Source organism: Mytilus galloprovincialis, chromosome 12 (genome assembly GCF_965363235.1).
Source record: "Mytilus galloprovincialis chromosome 12, xbMytGall1.hap1.1, whole genome shotgun sequence".
NCBI classification, from domain to species: Eukaryota; Metazoa; Mollusca; class Bivalvia; order Mytilida; family Mytilidae; genus Mytilus; species Mytilus galloprovincialis.
The window spans coordinates 76,652,473-76,669,163 of record NC_134849.1 but is presented as its reverse complement, the minus strand read 5'-3'; the positions used below and the strand labels follow the sequence as shown (position 1 = coordinate 76,669,163).

General features: G+C 31.7%; 1 protein-coding gene and 1 long non-coding RNA gene across 2 annotated transcripts; both read left to right on the top strand.

Moving 5' to 3' along the window:
- The first annotated feature begins 1,214 nt into the window (after positions 1-1,214).
- On the top strand, positions 1,215-13,677 carry LOC143053819 (uncharacterized). Its single transcript, XM_076226611.1, has 8 exons — positions 1,215-1,434; positions 2,754-2,814; positions 4,884-5,046; positions 5,759-6,046; positions 8,347-8,413; positions 10,480-10,550; positions 11,427-11,504; positions 12,541-13,677. The coding sequence occupies exons 2-8, from the start codon at positions 2,782-2,784 to the stop codon at positions 12,819-12,821; spliced, it is 981 nt and encodes a 326-aa protein (XP_076082726.1). The 5' UTR covers positions 1,215-1,434; positions 2,754-2,781; the 3' UTR covers positions 12,822-13,677.
- A 1,187-nt stretch (positions 13,678-14,864) lies between these two features.
- On the top strand, positions 14,865-16,410 carry LOC143053818 (uncharacterized). Its single transcript, XR_012971463.1, has 3 exons — positions 14,865-14,973; positions 15,636-15,727; positions 16,200-16,410. It is a non-coding gene; the product is annotated as an uncharacterized LOC143053818 (long non-coding RNA).
- The last annotated feature ends 281 nt before the right edge of the window (positions 16,411-16,691 follow it).

Here is a 16,691-nt window from a genome sequence, read left to right as displayed (position 1 = left end):
CACAAAAACATCTATCGACAAAGACATTCATTGATTCGCGTGTCTGATCTCAGAAAATTATGCTTTGATTTTCAAATCTGACATGTGATTGTCGTTTGTTGATGTTGTCCATACATGTTTCTCGTTGGTTGTCATTTTAAAGATTAGATCGTTAGTTTTCCTGTTTGAATTGTTTTACACTGGTCATTTTTGGGCCCTTGTTTTCCAAAACATTTATTTCTTAATTCCAATAACTTAGGACATGTACCGACCTTAAATCTGAACAGAGACTATTAGGATGTAAAATCACAAAATTACTGAACTCTGAGGAAAATTCAAAAAGTCCCTAATCAAATGATAAAACACACAACCAATGGACACCAACTGTCATATTCTTCACATGTTACAGGTTTTATAGCGCTAAACCTCTCACTTGTATGACAGTCGCATCAAATTTCATTACATGTACAACGATGGATGATCAAAACAGACATTATAGGTAAACAGGGGTACAGCAATGTCTGTGCAAAACTAATATTGGTTCTGAGCACGTATTCCTGTTCTGCACAAGTAATGGTTTTGGGGAAGTTCATCGCTGCTATACCCTGATCTCTTCTTGGAAACCATACCAGATTCTGTAAAGTTTCTGTAAATGAACTAATATTCTTAAGAAGCACCAATAACTTACAGAAAAACAGCAATACCTTGTCATGACAAAATAAAATATTGAATCATTCAAAACACTGGCTTTCTATCCCGAATCATGAATTGTGTTGGTGGTATTAAGCACAACTTGTCCGTGTTATTGTGTTGTTGTCATGCGCTTCAATTCCGTATTTGCATTTCATACTGTTTTGATTCGAGCGCTATCGATGAAGCTGGTGCAGATTTAAAAGCGCATATGGCATACACATTGATAGGCATATTATCTTTGTTAAGTTTTTGAATTAGATACATATTCGTAAATTTTAAAACGCTTACAGAAATAAAGAATATTCTCTAGATAATTTGAAAACGAAATTGACATTCGATATCAATATCAATGTATTCTAACAACTCTAAACAGTCATTGAACTATCTGTATAGCCCCGTCGTTATCTAAATAGTCTATTCTATCATTTAATAACTACGGTTCAAATAAAATACAAAGGTTTATATACAATGGGTTTCAATTATCATTACATGAAAGATAATGAGATAACAAGGCTTGTAGTAGTGTGATATTAAAGGACATTTAATGAATAGTAGAATGTTTTGCCAGTTATGCGATGAAATTTTTGATATTCTGAATGGACTTGAAGGCAAGGAACGATAATTTACTCAATATTTGTTTTTTAAAGGTGTGTTTACCTGGCGTGAACTGGTTTAGATACACATGGAAATTGTTGACAAACACACACCGATGAGCATACGTGTTTATGCTTTGAAGAAAACTATTTCGTACTGATTGGAAGAGTAAGTGTTGATATTCTAACCATTTGATCACGTAAAATAGTTGCTATTTTATTTTATTCAATTTTTGTGCAACTAATATTAAAATCAAGCACTCAAGAATTGACTGTATCTGTTAAGGAAAAGTGTAAGTGTTAAGTGTATTGCTATATGTCAGTTATGTCAATGAACAAATATATAGAAATAATTATCATTAATAGATCAGTTCTTGATCTTTTCCACTGATCAACAGTGTTGACAATTTTCTCAGTAATATTGCTGAGTGTTATCTAGTACAAACTAAATGTGTGTGTTTTCTAAATATATACCTCTTACAAAGGACATTTAATTAAAGCAGATGTGTATTTTAACGTGATCCTTCTTTATTGTCACAGTTCCAGATGTGTGTTGTCATACTATTTTCGATAAAAGAATAGTTGTTACAGTGTAATACTGTTGACATATTATTGAAAGAACATTAATATATATTTTTCACACATGCAGACGTAGCAGAAGATAAACAGCTACACTAAAAGGCTTATTATGGTTATACTTTGTAATTCTTAGCTTTGAAACAGAAACTTGAAAAGTAAAAAGGCCACGGGCCTTGCCGATATAGTGTTTTATGCTGAATATAATCATTTAGTTATTATCGACAAAAATAAGAGATGAAAAAACAGCAAATAAAACACTAAACAGAAGTGTTATTCAAGGCTGTGCATTAATACAAAGATAATTCTTTATTTAATATTTGAGAGGTATTAATTTCGTCTACAAACCACATATTATTTTAACTGCTTTCAAATATGTACATCCTTGTTATTTAAGTTGTTGTTAGAACTAATTCATAACTTTAATTGTTTCTTTAAACATGCTAACTTATAAACAGACGATAAATTGTTCAGGTTTAAAAATCAATAATAATGAATCAAAATGATAAAAACTTTGATATCGTTAGAGTTTTGCCTAATATCCTCCGCAATGTTTAGAAAAATGTGGACTTTAAACTTGATATACGTCTGCATGTGTCTTTTTTTAGATTCGTTTTAATAGTGTTAATCGTATAATTAAGTATAATCGTCAAAGAATAACATCCATTTTGTAATCTGTTGCAGAAATTATTAATGTTTGCTATTTTGATTTGCGTCCGACTCGGTAACTGTGATGTTGGTATATATGTGCAATGCATGAGAAGAAAATTAATTTAAACTTAATATGAATTATAGAATAACAAGGACATATTTTAGTAAAATAAAAGCAAAACAAGAACACCGATGTAATTTAGCACATGGAGAAATACATCAATACGTGCAATAACATTTTTCGATTTTCTTTTTTGGCAGATTGTAGTGAATCTAGAACCTAAGTGTAATGAAAACTGTATTCTTGCCATGGTTTCTTCAAGTAAGTACATTTAAGTTTATTTTTTAAATACTAATAACCATTTTTCTGTTCTTTGGCATAAGTACTTTTCTCCGGGTTTTGTTATGTATGTAAAGACCTCTATGGTGTCGAGTCCGAGTTTTTTGTCCTCATAGAACTGGATTTTGCGATCTTTTATCAAGATTAATCAGCTAAAGACTTTATACTTTTATTTTTATTTTATACTAAAAAAGAAGATGTAGTACGGTTGCCATTGATTTAAGAGGCTGGCAATGTTATTTTCGTGCAACCTGATTGTCGTTTTTGTTTCACGTTCAACGTGGGTATTTTTTCTTTTCTATTTGACGTTCAGTCGTGCAAGACAGGTGCCTCGTTCAACGAGTTAAACTTATCTAATTTTACGTGCATCGTGAATTTCAAACGCTTATTTTTACCACACCTTTAATTAGCGAATACATTTATAAAAAGAAAATCAGAAAACAACTGTAATTGCCACTAACAATTTTAAAAAAAAGTTTAATATGTTTAACGACGACTAGAAAGTGAAGTGCTTGAAAATACCAATATATCGTTCCACAAAATTCGACTTCCTTATTCGTCAATTTTGTCATGTCTCATGAATATTTATGAAAATGTAACGATAATACAATATTTTCACGCTTTACTATACGAACCGCGGTAAAATACAATTATTTGTTGTTAGCGAAGTGTGAATCTTTTAGTATAAAACAAAAGGCAATTAATACATTAGATTTGATTTGCTGGGCGATACATTATTCATCTAAATTTTACAATCATAAGTCGCTAAGAGTTTTAATCATGTGTTGCTTCTGCGATTAAATAAAAGTAGGTGAGGTGTGTTTATTTTTAAAGAGAAACGCTACCATTATCAATTTAATCATCATTTATACAGATGACGACGGATGTGTTTCAAATTGCATAACCACAATCCCGTCCTATATAACTAGTATGAGACCTTTAAAACTAGACTCATCTCCGGGCATGCTCTTACATGTCCAACATGACGGATGCAAAGTTTGACACTGGATCTGGTGTACGTTCCAGAGCAACTGAAATCACCCATTGTTTGGACGGGGTTCGTGCTTTCTTTTTGATTTTATATGTAGTACTTTCTGAACTGTTGTTATACCCTCGCTTTAAAAAAGGGGGGGTATACTGTTTTACCTCTGTCTGTCAGTCCGTCCGTCCATCAGTCCGTCCATCAGTCCGTCCGTCAGTCGGTCAGTCAGTCCGTCCCATGAAACTTTCGTCACATTTTTCTCAGGAACTACACATCCACCCTTTCTGTAATTTGGTATCAACATTTATATATGTCAGCCACACCGTGTGATGCGTTTTCAGATTCATCACTTGACAACTTCCTGTTTACCGAACACTTGTCTGATTTTACACATGATAGCCAAGTTGAAAATTTTCGTCACATTTTTCTCAGGAACTACAATACAAGGATTTCTGAAATTTGGTTTCAGGATTTATATAAGTCAGCTATACCGTGTGATGCGTTTTCAGATTCATCACTCGACAACTTCCTGTTTACCGAACACTTGTATGATTTTACACATGATAGCCAAGTTGAAAATTTTCGTCGCATTTTTCTCAGGAACTACAATACAAGGATTTCTGAAATTTGGTTTCAGGATTTATATAAGTCAGCTATACCGTGTGATGCGTTTTCAGATTCATCACTCGACTACTTCCTGTTTACCGAACACTTGTATGATTTTACACATGATAACCAAGTTAAAAATTTTCGTCACATTTTTCTCAGGAACTACAATACAAGGATTTCTGAAATTTGGTTTCAGGATTTTTATAAGTCAGCTATACCGTGTGATGCGTTTTCAGATTCATCACTCGACAACTTCCTGTTTACCAAACACTTGCATATTTTTACACTATTAATATTATCCACTTGCGGCGGGGGTATCATCAGTGAGCAATCGCTCGCAGTTTCACTTGTTTGTTCTTTTTTTTTGCCATGGTATTGTTAGTTTTTCGACTTAATCCCGTTTTGATATATTAGACCTCTTTTATCTGCCAGGTATCACTAAACTCATATAATATTTCAGGTCATTGCAGTGACGTTAGAATACGAATTAAAATGTCCAGCGCCAGGGCATTGGCGTCTCAGAGCACGACAGTTTTATTGTGGTCAGAGCTATGTGTGTTTGTTGCAATCACCAGAGAATTCGTATCGAGAGACCTGTGATGGACTGGATTATAGTAGCACGGGTAATACTGTTGTTACTATTTATAGGTCGATTGCGCCATGATACAGTCTCTCCTATCGTAATGGACTTTTATATAAAACAAAACTCTGCTCTGGAAAAGATAACATGGCATCTTTCATTTGTTATTACTAAATAAACCTTAATCCAATTACCATATTACCAATATATGTACAATATCATACATTTCAAAGAAGTCAGTACCAGTATCAAACACATTCCTCATTAATAGTTAATGTATAGTTACAAATGACGATTTGTTTTACTTAAGACAGGCGCATGCAATGTCGCGGGGAACGGCATTTAAAAAATGTAATACCTAAAACCTTTCAAACTGTAGCAGTCAACAAAAAAGGACAAAGGATACTACAGGAATATTCAAACTCATGAATCGAAAATAAACTGACATTGACATGGCTAAAATCAAAAATTCAAACACACTAATAATAGTACGCAAAACACAAAATAGAAAACTAAAAACGTAGTAACACAAACCCCATCAGGAATAAGTGCTCCGGAAAGGTAACAAGACAGTAGGTATTTAAATCAAAAGTCTGTACTCATCCAATACTCATATAGACAGATAAGTAAAGTACTAGCGTAGAAGATATTTACTTGGCTGGTAAGCCGGAGTCTGATGTATATCTGTCCAGTTTTTGTAGGGTGCTTTACATTACAAAATATTCCTCTTCTAATTTCTTTTATATCAATTATAGGCAGCAAACTTATATTCGAACCATACTTCAACAAAGCAAGATGCAGTTACAAACGATATCAGCCTTTCCCATTTTCAACTGATGGTAACAATAAGTGTGTGTATCAAAAGTCATTTTGTAATGAAGAAGGTCAAATCGTCCATCGTGAAGGAAGTATGATAAATGATACAACATGTGAATGCGACCCTTCACAAGGGTACAAATTTGTTACAACGCCTAAACACAACTGCTATTGTACACCCTCAGAGGAAGACTGTTCATGTCACAAACTCATTTGTGGTAATGAAGGTAAATGTGAACAATTTACTTCACACTTATGATGTAAAAGTAAAATAAATTTTTAAAAAGGCAACAGTAGAATACCGCTGGATTACAAACTAAACCTGAGGGAAACACATCAAATATAGGAGGAGAACTACGACACAACAGAAACACAACATTGAAATATAACACACACAGAAACGAACTATAATATAACATTGGCCATTTTCCTGACTTGATACAAGACATTTTAATAAAACAAAATAGTTGGTTCGAACCTGGTTTTGTGACATGTCAAACCTCCCGCTTTTATGGCAATTTTAACTATAACATTAACATGACAACATTACATGATAGGACTACAATACGGAAAGTCCCTTACAAAGCTACTTTTGCATAGGTACTATTTCTGTACTAAAAAAATGCAGTAATGGAAATTTACTTTTAATATTTAATACTATTTCTTAACTTTAAAACTATTGTAATATTTAGGAGTTGTATTTTTGGCAGAACTTGATTTGTTCTAAATATTTTGGGTCAGAAATAATACGATATTCCATTTTTGAAAATCATAACTTTAAGAGATTTGAAATAGAAAAACTTTCAAAATGCTGAAAATGTAACGGTAGTAACCAAAAATCTGTAGTACCTAAATTTCAAGTACAAATTAAGTACTGTTAAATACAGGTACCTAAGTATTACAATAATTTTAGAGTAACAAAATAGTACTGAATAAGTAGATTTCCAGTACTACAAATTTTTAGTACAGAAATAGAACCTATGCAAAATTCTAATGCAATTATTTTGTAACAATTGTTCTGATTGGTTGACAGCAGGCGTAAAATTTTCTATCTCCTTGTCTGTTACTAAGGGAGCCGACATTATGAATTGCGGAATGTATTGACATGTTATTTCTACAATAATAAACAAAAAACTCACTTGTTGCGCTTAAAAATCTTTTTTTATCAAATTTTATTACATTCTGAAGCGGCACAGAAGCCAGAAAACGCCCGGTGTTTATTTCTGACGCCGGAAGCATACCTATGACGTCACCTAGTGTAAGGACCAATGAAGACAACATCTTTTCGCGGAATTTTCTTTAATGACGATTTTACACTGAAATAATGATTGAAATTTAATTATGAAGTTGTTTTGCATTCTAATAGAGATAACTGTATTGTATTTGAAGCTTTGCGGACGTCCATCCGTAGTTTTACTGTCGGAAATACCCGTTTTCCTGTCTCCGCTCCGCGTCGCCAGGTAAACTAAATTTGCGACAGTAAAACTACCGATGGACGTCCTTAAATCTTCAAATACAATACACCTCTTTAGTAGCTGTGTACCAAATTGAAAAATTAAAAGATCAAACCCATCAAACGAATGAAAACAACAATCATATTCCTGATGTTGTAAATTCCACTTGATAATGAAGGTTAAAGTGAAAATTTTATTTAAAAAGTAAAAAAAAAAATACCGAACTCACAGGAAAATTAAAAAAACAAAGTCCCTTATCAAATTTAAAATCAAAAGCTCAAACACATCAAACGAATGGCAAACAACTGTCAAATTCCTGACTTTGTACATTCCAATTAATACTACTGCTGTGTCGGTTTTGATTTCATTTTTGAAAAACAACCAGTAAATAATTAGGTTAAGCCCAAGAACAAACCGAGGATGATCATTTTATTTGGCCTTCTTAACTTTTTTGGATTCGAGCGTCACTGATGAGTCTTTTGTACAAAATGTAGATGAAACGCACGTCTGGCGTATATACAAAATTTAGTCCTGGTATCTATGATGAGTTTATTTACATTTTCAGTATAGTTTACTTATTTTTATGCACTTATTCATCTGCAACTAGCAATACTATGGAGCAGTTGGGTATTAAAATGAAAAGCAAACCCCTAATACAAATGATAAAAGAGGGACGAAAGATACCAAAGGGACAGTCAAACTCATAAATCAATTATAGCAGAAAACAAAGGAAAAGCTAATATTCGTCTTGTGAAAAATAATATTATAACCTTTATTACCGACACCCATTTTGTTCTCACCACATTTAAATATAACATCTTTCAACTTTCTATTAACGAAATATTTGCTTAATCTTAGTAGACTTCACTTGTTGGGCGGTTTATATGAATTGTACTGAACTCATAATAACCAACTGATAAACAATATTTATTCTTAGTAGATTTCACTTGTTGGACGGTATATATGAATGTGCCTGCAAATTGTACTAAACTTTTAATAACCAACTGATAAACAATATTTTTTCTTACAGGATGTGTACTTTAATTAATTTCATGCTATCTTTGTCATTACAGCTAACCCGTGTCCTTATATTGGTACTGCTGTTCGGAATAAGTCATGTCCAGAAATTATCGTCAGACCGTAAGTTTTAAAACTTTGCAACTGTGAAACACATCTTGCCTTCAGTTTTGTAATTAATTACGACTTCCGTTTTATTGAAAGAATTTTATGAAAGATGTATGCTGCTGTTTAAAGGATGTAATGTACTGTCATGTGATGTTTGTATTATATTATTTATTAATGCGTTTCTCTGTACTTGTTTATGTAATTGTTTATACTGTTTACCTGTTACGCAGTGCTGTTATTTTTAGCGTTATTTCGTATCAAAACCATACAAGATGTATAAGCTGGTGGTTAGGCTAGCCATACAACAAGGTTGAATCTACAAGTTTTTCGTAAAATGTCCTGTAACTGGTCAGGAATACGGCAGTTGTTAACCAATATTTCGTGTCTATGCATTTTGATGTCTGTTTTTGTTTTCGATTTTTTTCTTCTTACAGTTAATGTGTCTCCTTTTGTTCATGTTGTATAAGATTGCATTCTGGATTTGTTTTTCTATCCATCAATCAACAGCAGTAACACTTTTCTACCTCAGGAAAAGTTTACCTTAGCTGTATTTGGCAAAAGCTATTCAACGTTGTACTTATTTGGCCTTTTTTTTTTACTTTTCTAGTCTTTTGTAGACGAAAAGTGTGTCAGGCTAGAATACAACATTTTAATTATATTATCTGTTATGAGTTCATACATGTTATATGCTACTGTTGCGCACATAAATGACAGCAATGCTTTCAATTATAATGAAAACAATTAGCTAAGATAATTCAGACCATAAACAAGTTTTAAAATAGAAATACCTGAAAATATTTTTTTGTTTCTACGTAGTTTTTATAAACATGCTCGTGTTCGGTTTTGTTAACATCTTTCAGAACGTGATATTATTTTATGCCCCACCTACGATAGTAGAGGGGCATTATGTTTTCTGGTCTGTGCGTCCGTTCGTCCGTCCGTCTGTCCGTTCGTTCGTCCGTCTGTCCCGCTTCAGGTTTAAGTTTTTGGTCAAGGTAGTTTTTGATGAAGCTGAAGTCCAATCAACTTGAAACTTAGTACATATGTTCGGTATGATATGATCTTTCTAATTTTAAAGACAAATTAAACTTTTGACCCCTATTTCACGGTCCACTGAACATAGAAAATGAAAGTGCGAGTTTCAGGTTAAAGTTTTTGGTCAAGGTAGTTTTTGATGAAGTTAAAGTCCAATCAACTTAAAACTTAGTACAAATGTTCCCTATGATATGATCTTTCTATATTTAATGGCTTATTATATTTTTTACCCATTTTCACGGTCCATTGAACATGGAAAATAGTGCGAGTGGGGCATCCGTGTACTTTGGACACATTTTTGTTTCAACTTGAAATATTTTGTTACACTATTAACACCATGTTCAGTTGTGTTAATCTATAAAGAGTTACCCATTGTGTAATGTGGCTCCTAATTTTAAAATACGGTTAATAATTTCTTGCTGTACGTACTTTCAAGCCGAAACAAGGAAAGATGTCGTATAAACTTTGATATGCAAAGAGTTTAATGGTGAAAACAAAAGGTCCCGAAGCCTATTTACGATATTTCTGGAGCCTATAACTTGTACAAAAAATGTAAGTTGTCGAACTTTTCTCTGATAATAAACATGATGACGTAACAGCTTAATATATGGTTTATCTTTAACTGATCATAAATCCTTCACGGTTTCTTATGCTTCACTCTTCACAATCTTACTAGCTATTATCTATTAAGGCTTCCGAGTTCGTTACGTGTCAAGATATAATGTTAAACACTGAACTCTTCGAACTAATGGTTGTCAAGTTAAGAAATCAACAGATTTCCCGTAATTTGTAAAGAGATTTTTAATATATTTCCCCACTGTGTTGGCTCCTAAGACTGCAAGACTTTATTTTCATTTTAAAAAGCTATCACAGTTATACGTCTATATGGGAATGATCATATATCCGTAACATAAAGAACAAGCGAGTTATGTTCATGTGTGTCTGTATTATCTGAAGCTATTTACACTTTTTAAATGGTCATCATTTGTGTATCCTTTTACATTGGTTATTGTCTGATTGATATTTTTCTTTATATTCTCAAACAGGTCACAACCAAAAAACTTGTCCTCTCTATTAGAAAACAGATTTAAAGACGTAAGAACTGATTATAACGAAGGTATGTTTGCATTTGTATACAAAGTATCATATGTAAGCCTCCAAAAAAAAGAAGATACCAATGTTGAATAAAATTATACGAAAAACAACAACATAACTATCATATTTTAATAAATACAAAACGTAAAAACTTATAACAAATAAAAAACAACAGATATCGAAAGGACATTCAAACTTATAATTTTAGAATAAACTGACAACGCCATGGTTTTCAAAGGAAAAGACCAACAGAGATGACAAATCAATGTACCAACAACACTTCAGTATGTATGAACTCGGAAATAGGCTAGACTGGCTGTATGTAAGTGGCCAATGCTACACATGCATCATCATTGTGAATTCAATTAAAGGATACCTATAACTTCCATAACAAGACCAGAAAAAAATCATCAAGCGACATCTTTTGAAAAAAGTGCTTGTACGATCGGCAGTCTAATGAGGTTTTATTTTGGTTTTGCTGATTATTTTTTTTGTATCCCAAAGTCGGCCTAACCCATCAACAAGGGAGTACTAGGTTACCCGGAAGTATATTATATTTAAAATTTGTTAGTTTACAGATTTTTTTTCATAACAAAGCATAGTTGGTCGGTGGGAAAAACAAAATTTACAAGACATAGTATTATATTCATTTTGCGAGTATTATACTGTTCATACCTGATTTTCTGGTTTGAATAATTTTACATCTGTCTATTCTGGACTTTCCAGCATGCATTGTGATATTGGTTTGTCTCATTTGTTAAGACCGTATGGTGACCTATAGTTGTTAACATCTACGTCATGTGGTCTAGGGGGGAGAATTTTCTCATTTGCAATCATTTCATATTTTCTTATCTTCATATCGTTTACTGTAAACCTTAAACAAAAATGTTCTTTTCAGGTAGAACTCATAAATTAAACTGTATTTACTTTACCGTAGCATTGCTGATTGTCTTTACCATTGTTTTACCGTTATACGGTAAGTATACACGTAAAGTGATGAAAAAATGACAAATTCTTCTCCAACATCACCTGTTGTGTTACTCCTGTCCAGTGATATGATTAATACTATCAATTTTGTGTCTGCAAAAAAAGTTCACATAACTCTATCATTTCGATATTTAGTAATTGTATCTACAATAGGGTAATCCATTATAAATACTTAACAACTTTTTCCATATTAAATTACTAAACAATTTACATGTTGTTGGTTTTTTTGTTATTATATACACTGCAACTGTAAAGGTTGGCGATGGACTATCAGTAGTCAGTAGTCAGTACCAGTACTGCGGAACTGACAAGATTTATAACAAATCTTTTTAAAAATTAGTTTATAAATTTTGAAACTATTAAGAAACTAAGGTATACGCCCTCGAGCAAAGTTTGCCTTAGATTGATTTGACTATTTTTTTAGGTACGTTTTGTCATAATCGCAATCATAGCTACGAGGCTTATAATTATGTACACCAGACGCGCGTTTCGTCTACTTAAGACTCGCCAATGACGCTCAGGTCAAAATAGTTAGAAATCCAAACAATTTTAGATTAAGATTATTGAGGATAAAGCTTTTAAATTGTTTCAGTACTTATACATTCTCGGCTACAATATTAGGCTTCGAGCTTTCCTGGTGAAGTTAAATCCAGAAAAGAGCTTCGATTGCAAGGAATTATTTCACGTGTTGTTTTCATTTTTTGAAGCATCGTATATACCAATAAGGCTCACTAAATTATATATCATGTAAATACTGTATATGGCGACATCTTCTTCTTATAAAAACAGTTATTTCTGTCTTGATATTCAAGCTGTGGTAACGTCATTATCTGTCCAACAAATATTTATTGTTTTTTCATATTTAAAAATCTAATTTGCTGTGCATTCTTATCTTTGCATTATTTGAATATAAACAGTGATTTTCTGCTGCCATGAATGTTCCTCTGATATATGTCGTCCCTCTTTTATGTGATTGATACGGTACTGAATTGAAGTTTGATAAATAAAATTGGTTTTACTTGTAGGTTTATCAGAGTGGCCTGACGCATTCTATAAAGTTTGTTCGTTTGAATGGATAGTAGATCGCCTGAATATTATTAAAAGGTTGAAAGAAGAGGAAATAGCTAAAATTGAAATAAGGAAACTAATGGAAACACTTTTGGATGGAGGAGAAGACCATTATCATCAATTCCTCAAAGCTTTAAACGCATTCGATGAATATAAAGATCTCGCAAAACAAATACAAAAAACAGACATTACACCTGAAGATAGAAAAAAACTTTCTAAATTACAACAAAAGAAGTAATTAAAACATATATTTATATATTTGAAGGTCAATGAAAAAAGAATGACCACTAAAAACAGAAGAAAAATTAGTAGCCCGACTCCCTCGTCTGAAAATTGTTTCTTCAATGTTTTAAATCTTCCAGAGTCCAATTGAAACATTTCTTCTTTGGTCGTATGTTTTTATTTTATTTATTATTTTAGACTGTCCATTCCTCTGCTAATTTATAAAATTCCTGTACTCTGTCAGAAATTTGTATTTGATATGTTTGAGCTTTTGAATTTTGCCATTTGATTAAGGACTTTCCGTCTTGAAATTTCCTTGGAGTTCGGTATTTTTGTGATTTTACTTTTGAATTTCTTTGTGTTATATTCCTTTAATTTTATTTATGAAAAACAATCAATCCTAATGTACAAAAATTACTAAATATCCAATCGATTTTGTGGGTTGTCATCATATATCCAGATGACATTTACTTATACGAATATGAAAGGCTAACGAGAGGATAAACTGCTTTGACCAAAATATTATTTCGCATTTACATGCAATATGATGCGGTGAGTTATATCATTCTTTTGTTGTTATTAACACAAAACGATTCACATGATATAAACACAATTTAAAATTGATAAATGATAATATCATTGAATGTTATTGGACATTGATGCGAGGAGTCTCTTATAGATTGAACCAATGCTTATACATATAATTTTGTTCGCGTGTTTGCTGTTTTTGTTTTGTGTAAACTATTCAATATGTACTTAATTTGCAGATAAGTTGTTTTCTACAGACTTTGTATTTAAGCATATACGTGTATTTAAAAAAAAAACATTTTGTTCATCAACTTAATAAATATAAATCCATTTCCATTTAATTGATCTGATATCTTCTTTGTTTATTTCATATAATGCCTGTAAATTCATAAAATCTGATTTATTCTTTCTTTGTTCGATGTAACGCCTGAAGAAATTGTGCTGATGCTTGGGTAATTCGTGTAAAACGATTACTTACAATTCGAGTATGTTTTCGTTTCGTTTTCGTTTACGTAAATGACATATAACAAACCGATAACAGATGGGTAGAAAATAAAAACACTCATAAATAACTTCGTGTATAATGCTTGCAGATCGAAAACTGTTTTGGTATGGGTGTTTAGAGCTTATTCAGTGGGCATTGTAGTGACAAAATGTTATCTCCCCTCTAAACACTGAAAACTAGATCTTCTGATTTTTTGTACCATTAAAGTATTTCACTAAAGTTCTTCCTAACAAAGAGGTAACATCTTAATTTCCTTATATTTAAACCTCCTCTTCACATACTAAGAATATAATAAATGTTTTCAAGTTTAAAAAACATCAATTGAAACCATAACTTCAAAGAAGATATGGATTATAATGAGGACTAAACCAGAGCATAGGCCAAACGCGAAGAAGGTAAACTAAACATTATCTAAATTACCGGCGTTCCTATTGGAACGAACTGTCTGCCTCTCCGTTTCTATCCCTTCGTAAGACACAACATAGAAAACTAGTTATCGATCTTTCTCTGAAATTAATTTATCGAAACTTTGATCAACGTATTTTCAACGTTGAGGAATAAATCAACATTCAACGTTGAATTAACGTTGATCATTTCAACGTTGTAATTGGAACGTTGATTCAACATTGAATCAACGTTAACTTATTTACTCATAGTAGGCCTATATAAAAAAAATCATTATCAGAAGGCAATATATGCATAACTGTAGAAGTATATATTTATAAAGAAAAGAATGAAAAAGAGTTTTGGGTTTCACAAAACAGTATAATACTAACTATTGGTCACTATTTCAAGTTGAGTTTTGCGTCACCGTGACGGTATGAGAAAAGGGGGAGGTGAGTCGTTTGATACTAAATTTCTAGGGAATAAGAAATATAATTTATCAATTTCATTTCACATAACTTTAATTGAACATAAACATGATAAAGATAACATGGTAAAGAAATTTAAAATAGTTGATTATCAACAATTTTTGCGATTTCTGTCATTCATATTTTCGCGGGATTTGAACAGGAAGTTAGATTGCCCATGCGCATTATTCAAACACGCACCTTTCCTGTATTTGAAAAAGAACAACAAACAGACAAAGGACGAAGTCGAAAGAGAAACTTCCCGTTTATCACGTATATTTATGGTATGTAGATATTTGCATGTGACTATCACGGTTTGTTATATTTATGAATTGTGTATAGAAACTCTGAATTGGTATCATATTACACAATTAGAGAAAATTATAACGTCAACATTGTATTCCAGAAAACAGATCAGAACACATGGAAGGGCCATCATATATAATTTCCTCCAATTATACTATTTCTAAGAGCATTTAATGTGGAAAGCATATTTAGTTTCATTTCAAAGTTTAGGTAAAGATTGTTACAATTATTATGCTTAAAGATTCATATAACAGTATAAGAAAAAGGGGGGATAAGCAAGTGTTTACATTATTTTGCTCAGGTAAATTTCCCAACATGTTTACTTTATACTATATATATGCGATTCTTTTAGTTTAACTTTAAGGCTTGGTAAACCACATACTTTTTGACGATCATATTAAACAATGAATTTCAACTGGACAACAAAGTATTGAATTTGAACGATCATGGAAAACTGATACTTTTATTGTTTTTTATTTTACAGAAACAAGTCAGTCTGAGCCTTTACTGATCTTCAGGTGATCTCTAACTCTGTGTAATATGAGAAATACATGTTTACATTAATGTGTACGTAACCTGGTTTTGAATGTTATAGCAGTCTATTATCTGATATCATGAACATGTATTATTTATTTTACAGAAGCTTGTCAAACAGATCAATGGCTAAAAGGCATCAAGTGGAGCAAAATTAAAATTAAGTTTTGGGAATTCCAGTCTTTAAAATCATCAAAGGTAGGTTTTTTGTCTGTATAGCTATATACCATTTGTGTTCAAAGATTAATCTTTTGTTTATTCTAATTTTGTTTACCTTACATACCATATTATGTTTGTCTTTATATCTAAGCTATTCTAGTAAAGTTCTTTATTTTATGTTAATGGAATTGTGCAGTCATCAATAAAAAAACGTCTTACTTAGGTAAAGTGTTTTCATTGTTATCAATAACATAGTGAAACCCGCAGTCTTACATGTACAAAACTCAGATTGAAGCTTCTTCATTAACAAAAAACTACTAATAGTAAACATTAATGCATATATTTTTATTAATGATTATCTTATTACAATATGTGCTTCGTCATTATGGTTTTTAACTTTTATTTATTTTCAATGCTTCTAGAAACAAATTGAAAGTGGCTCAAATTTAAAATATATTTTCATGACATACAATTTATATTTATTATATATATATAATCTGATTTTTTCCAGAGTTTAAATATACTGCAAGAGTAAAAAGATGTCACTTGGAATTAAATATCTGATAAAGACCTCTCCTGCTTAAAATTTACTGCTGAAAGATCCCGAGGTGGTTGAAGAATGATGACATGCAATAAGGACAAAAAGAGACAAATATAACAAATGAAATTATAAAATAAATCTTGTATCAAAAGAAATATCATTGTATTACTATTTTTGATATTATTGTTCCTGAGTAAATAAGTATTAATGTAATGGTTTATGAGGATAATATATACATTTATATAACATATGTATATATAATCAAGGACCTTTGTTTTTTGTGGATAGTTGTCTGGTTAGCAGTCATGCAGCATCTTCTTATTTTCGTAAATATTGCGATCATCCTGAACACACATTGGATCTAATAATGTCTTCACTCCTCCTAGATATATATACTACTTTCAAGAAGGGTTTAACATTGGTTGGTCGTTTAACAAAAACTGCTTTGAACTTGTGAGAATT

Excerpts from the sequence above, each read along its gene's own strand:
- LOC143053819 (XM_076226611.1), top strand. The coding sequence starts at position 2,782 with ATGAAAACTGTATTCTTGCCATGGTTTCTTCAA. Across the intron at positions 8,414-10,479 it reads CCAGAAATTATCGTCAGACC|GTCACAACCAAAAAACTTGT; the intron begins GTAAGTTTTAAA and ends ATTCTCAAACAG. Across the intron at positions 11,505-12,540 it reads CATTGTTTTACCGTTATACG|GTTTATCAGAGTGGCCTGAC; the intron begins GTAAGTATACAC and ends TTTTACTTGTAG.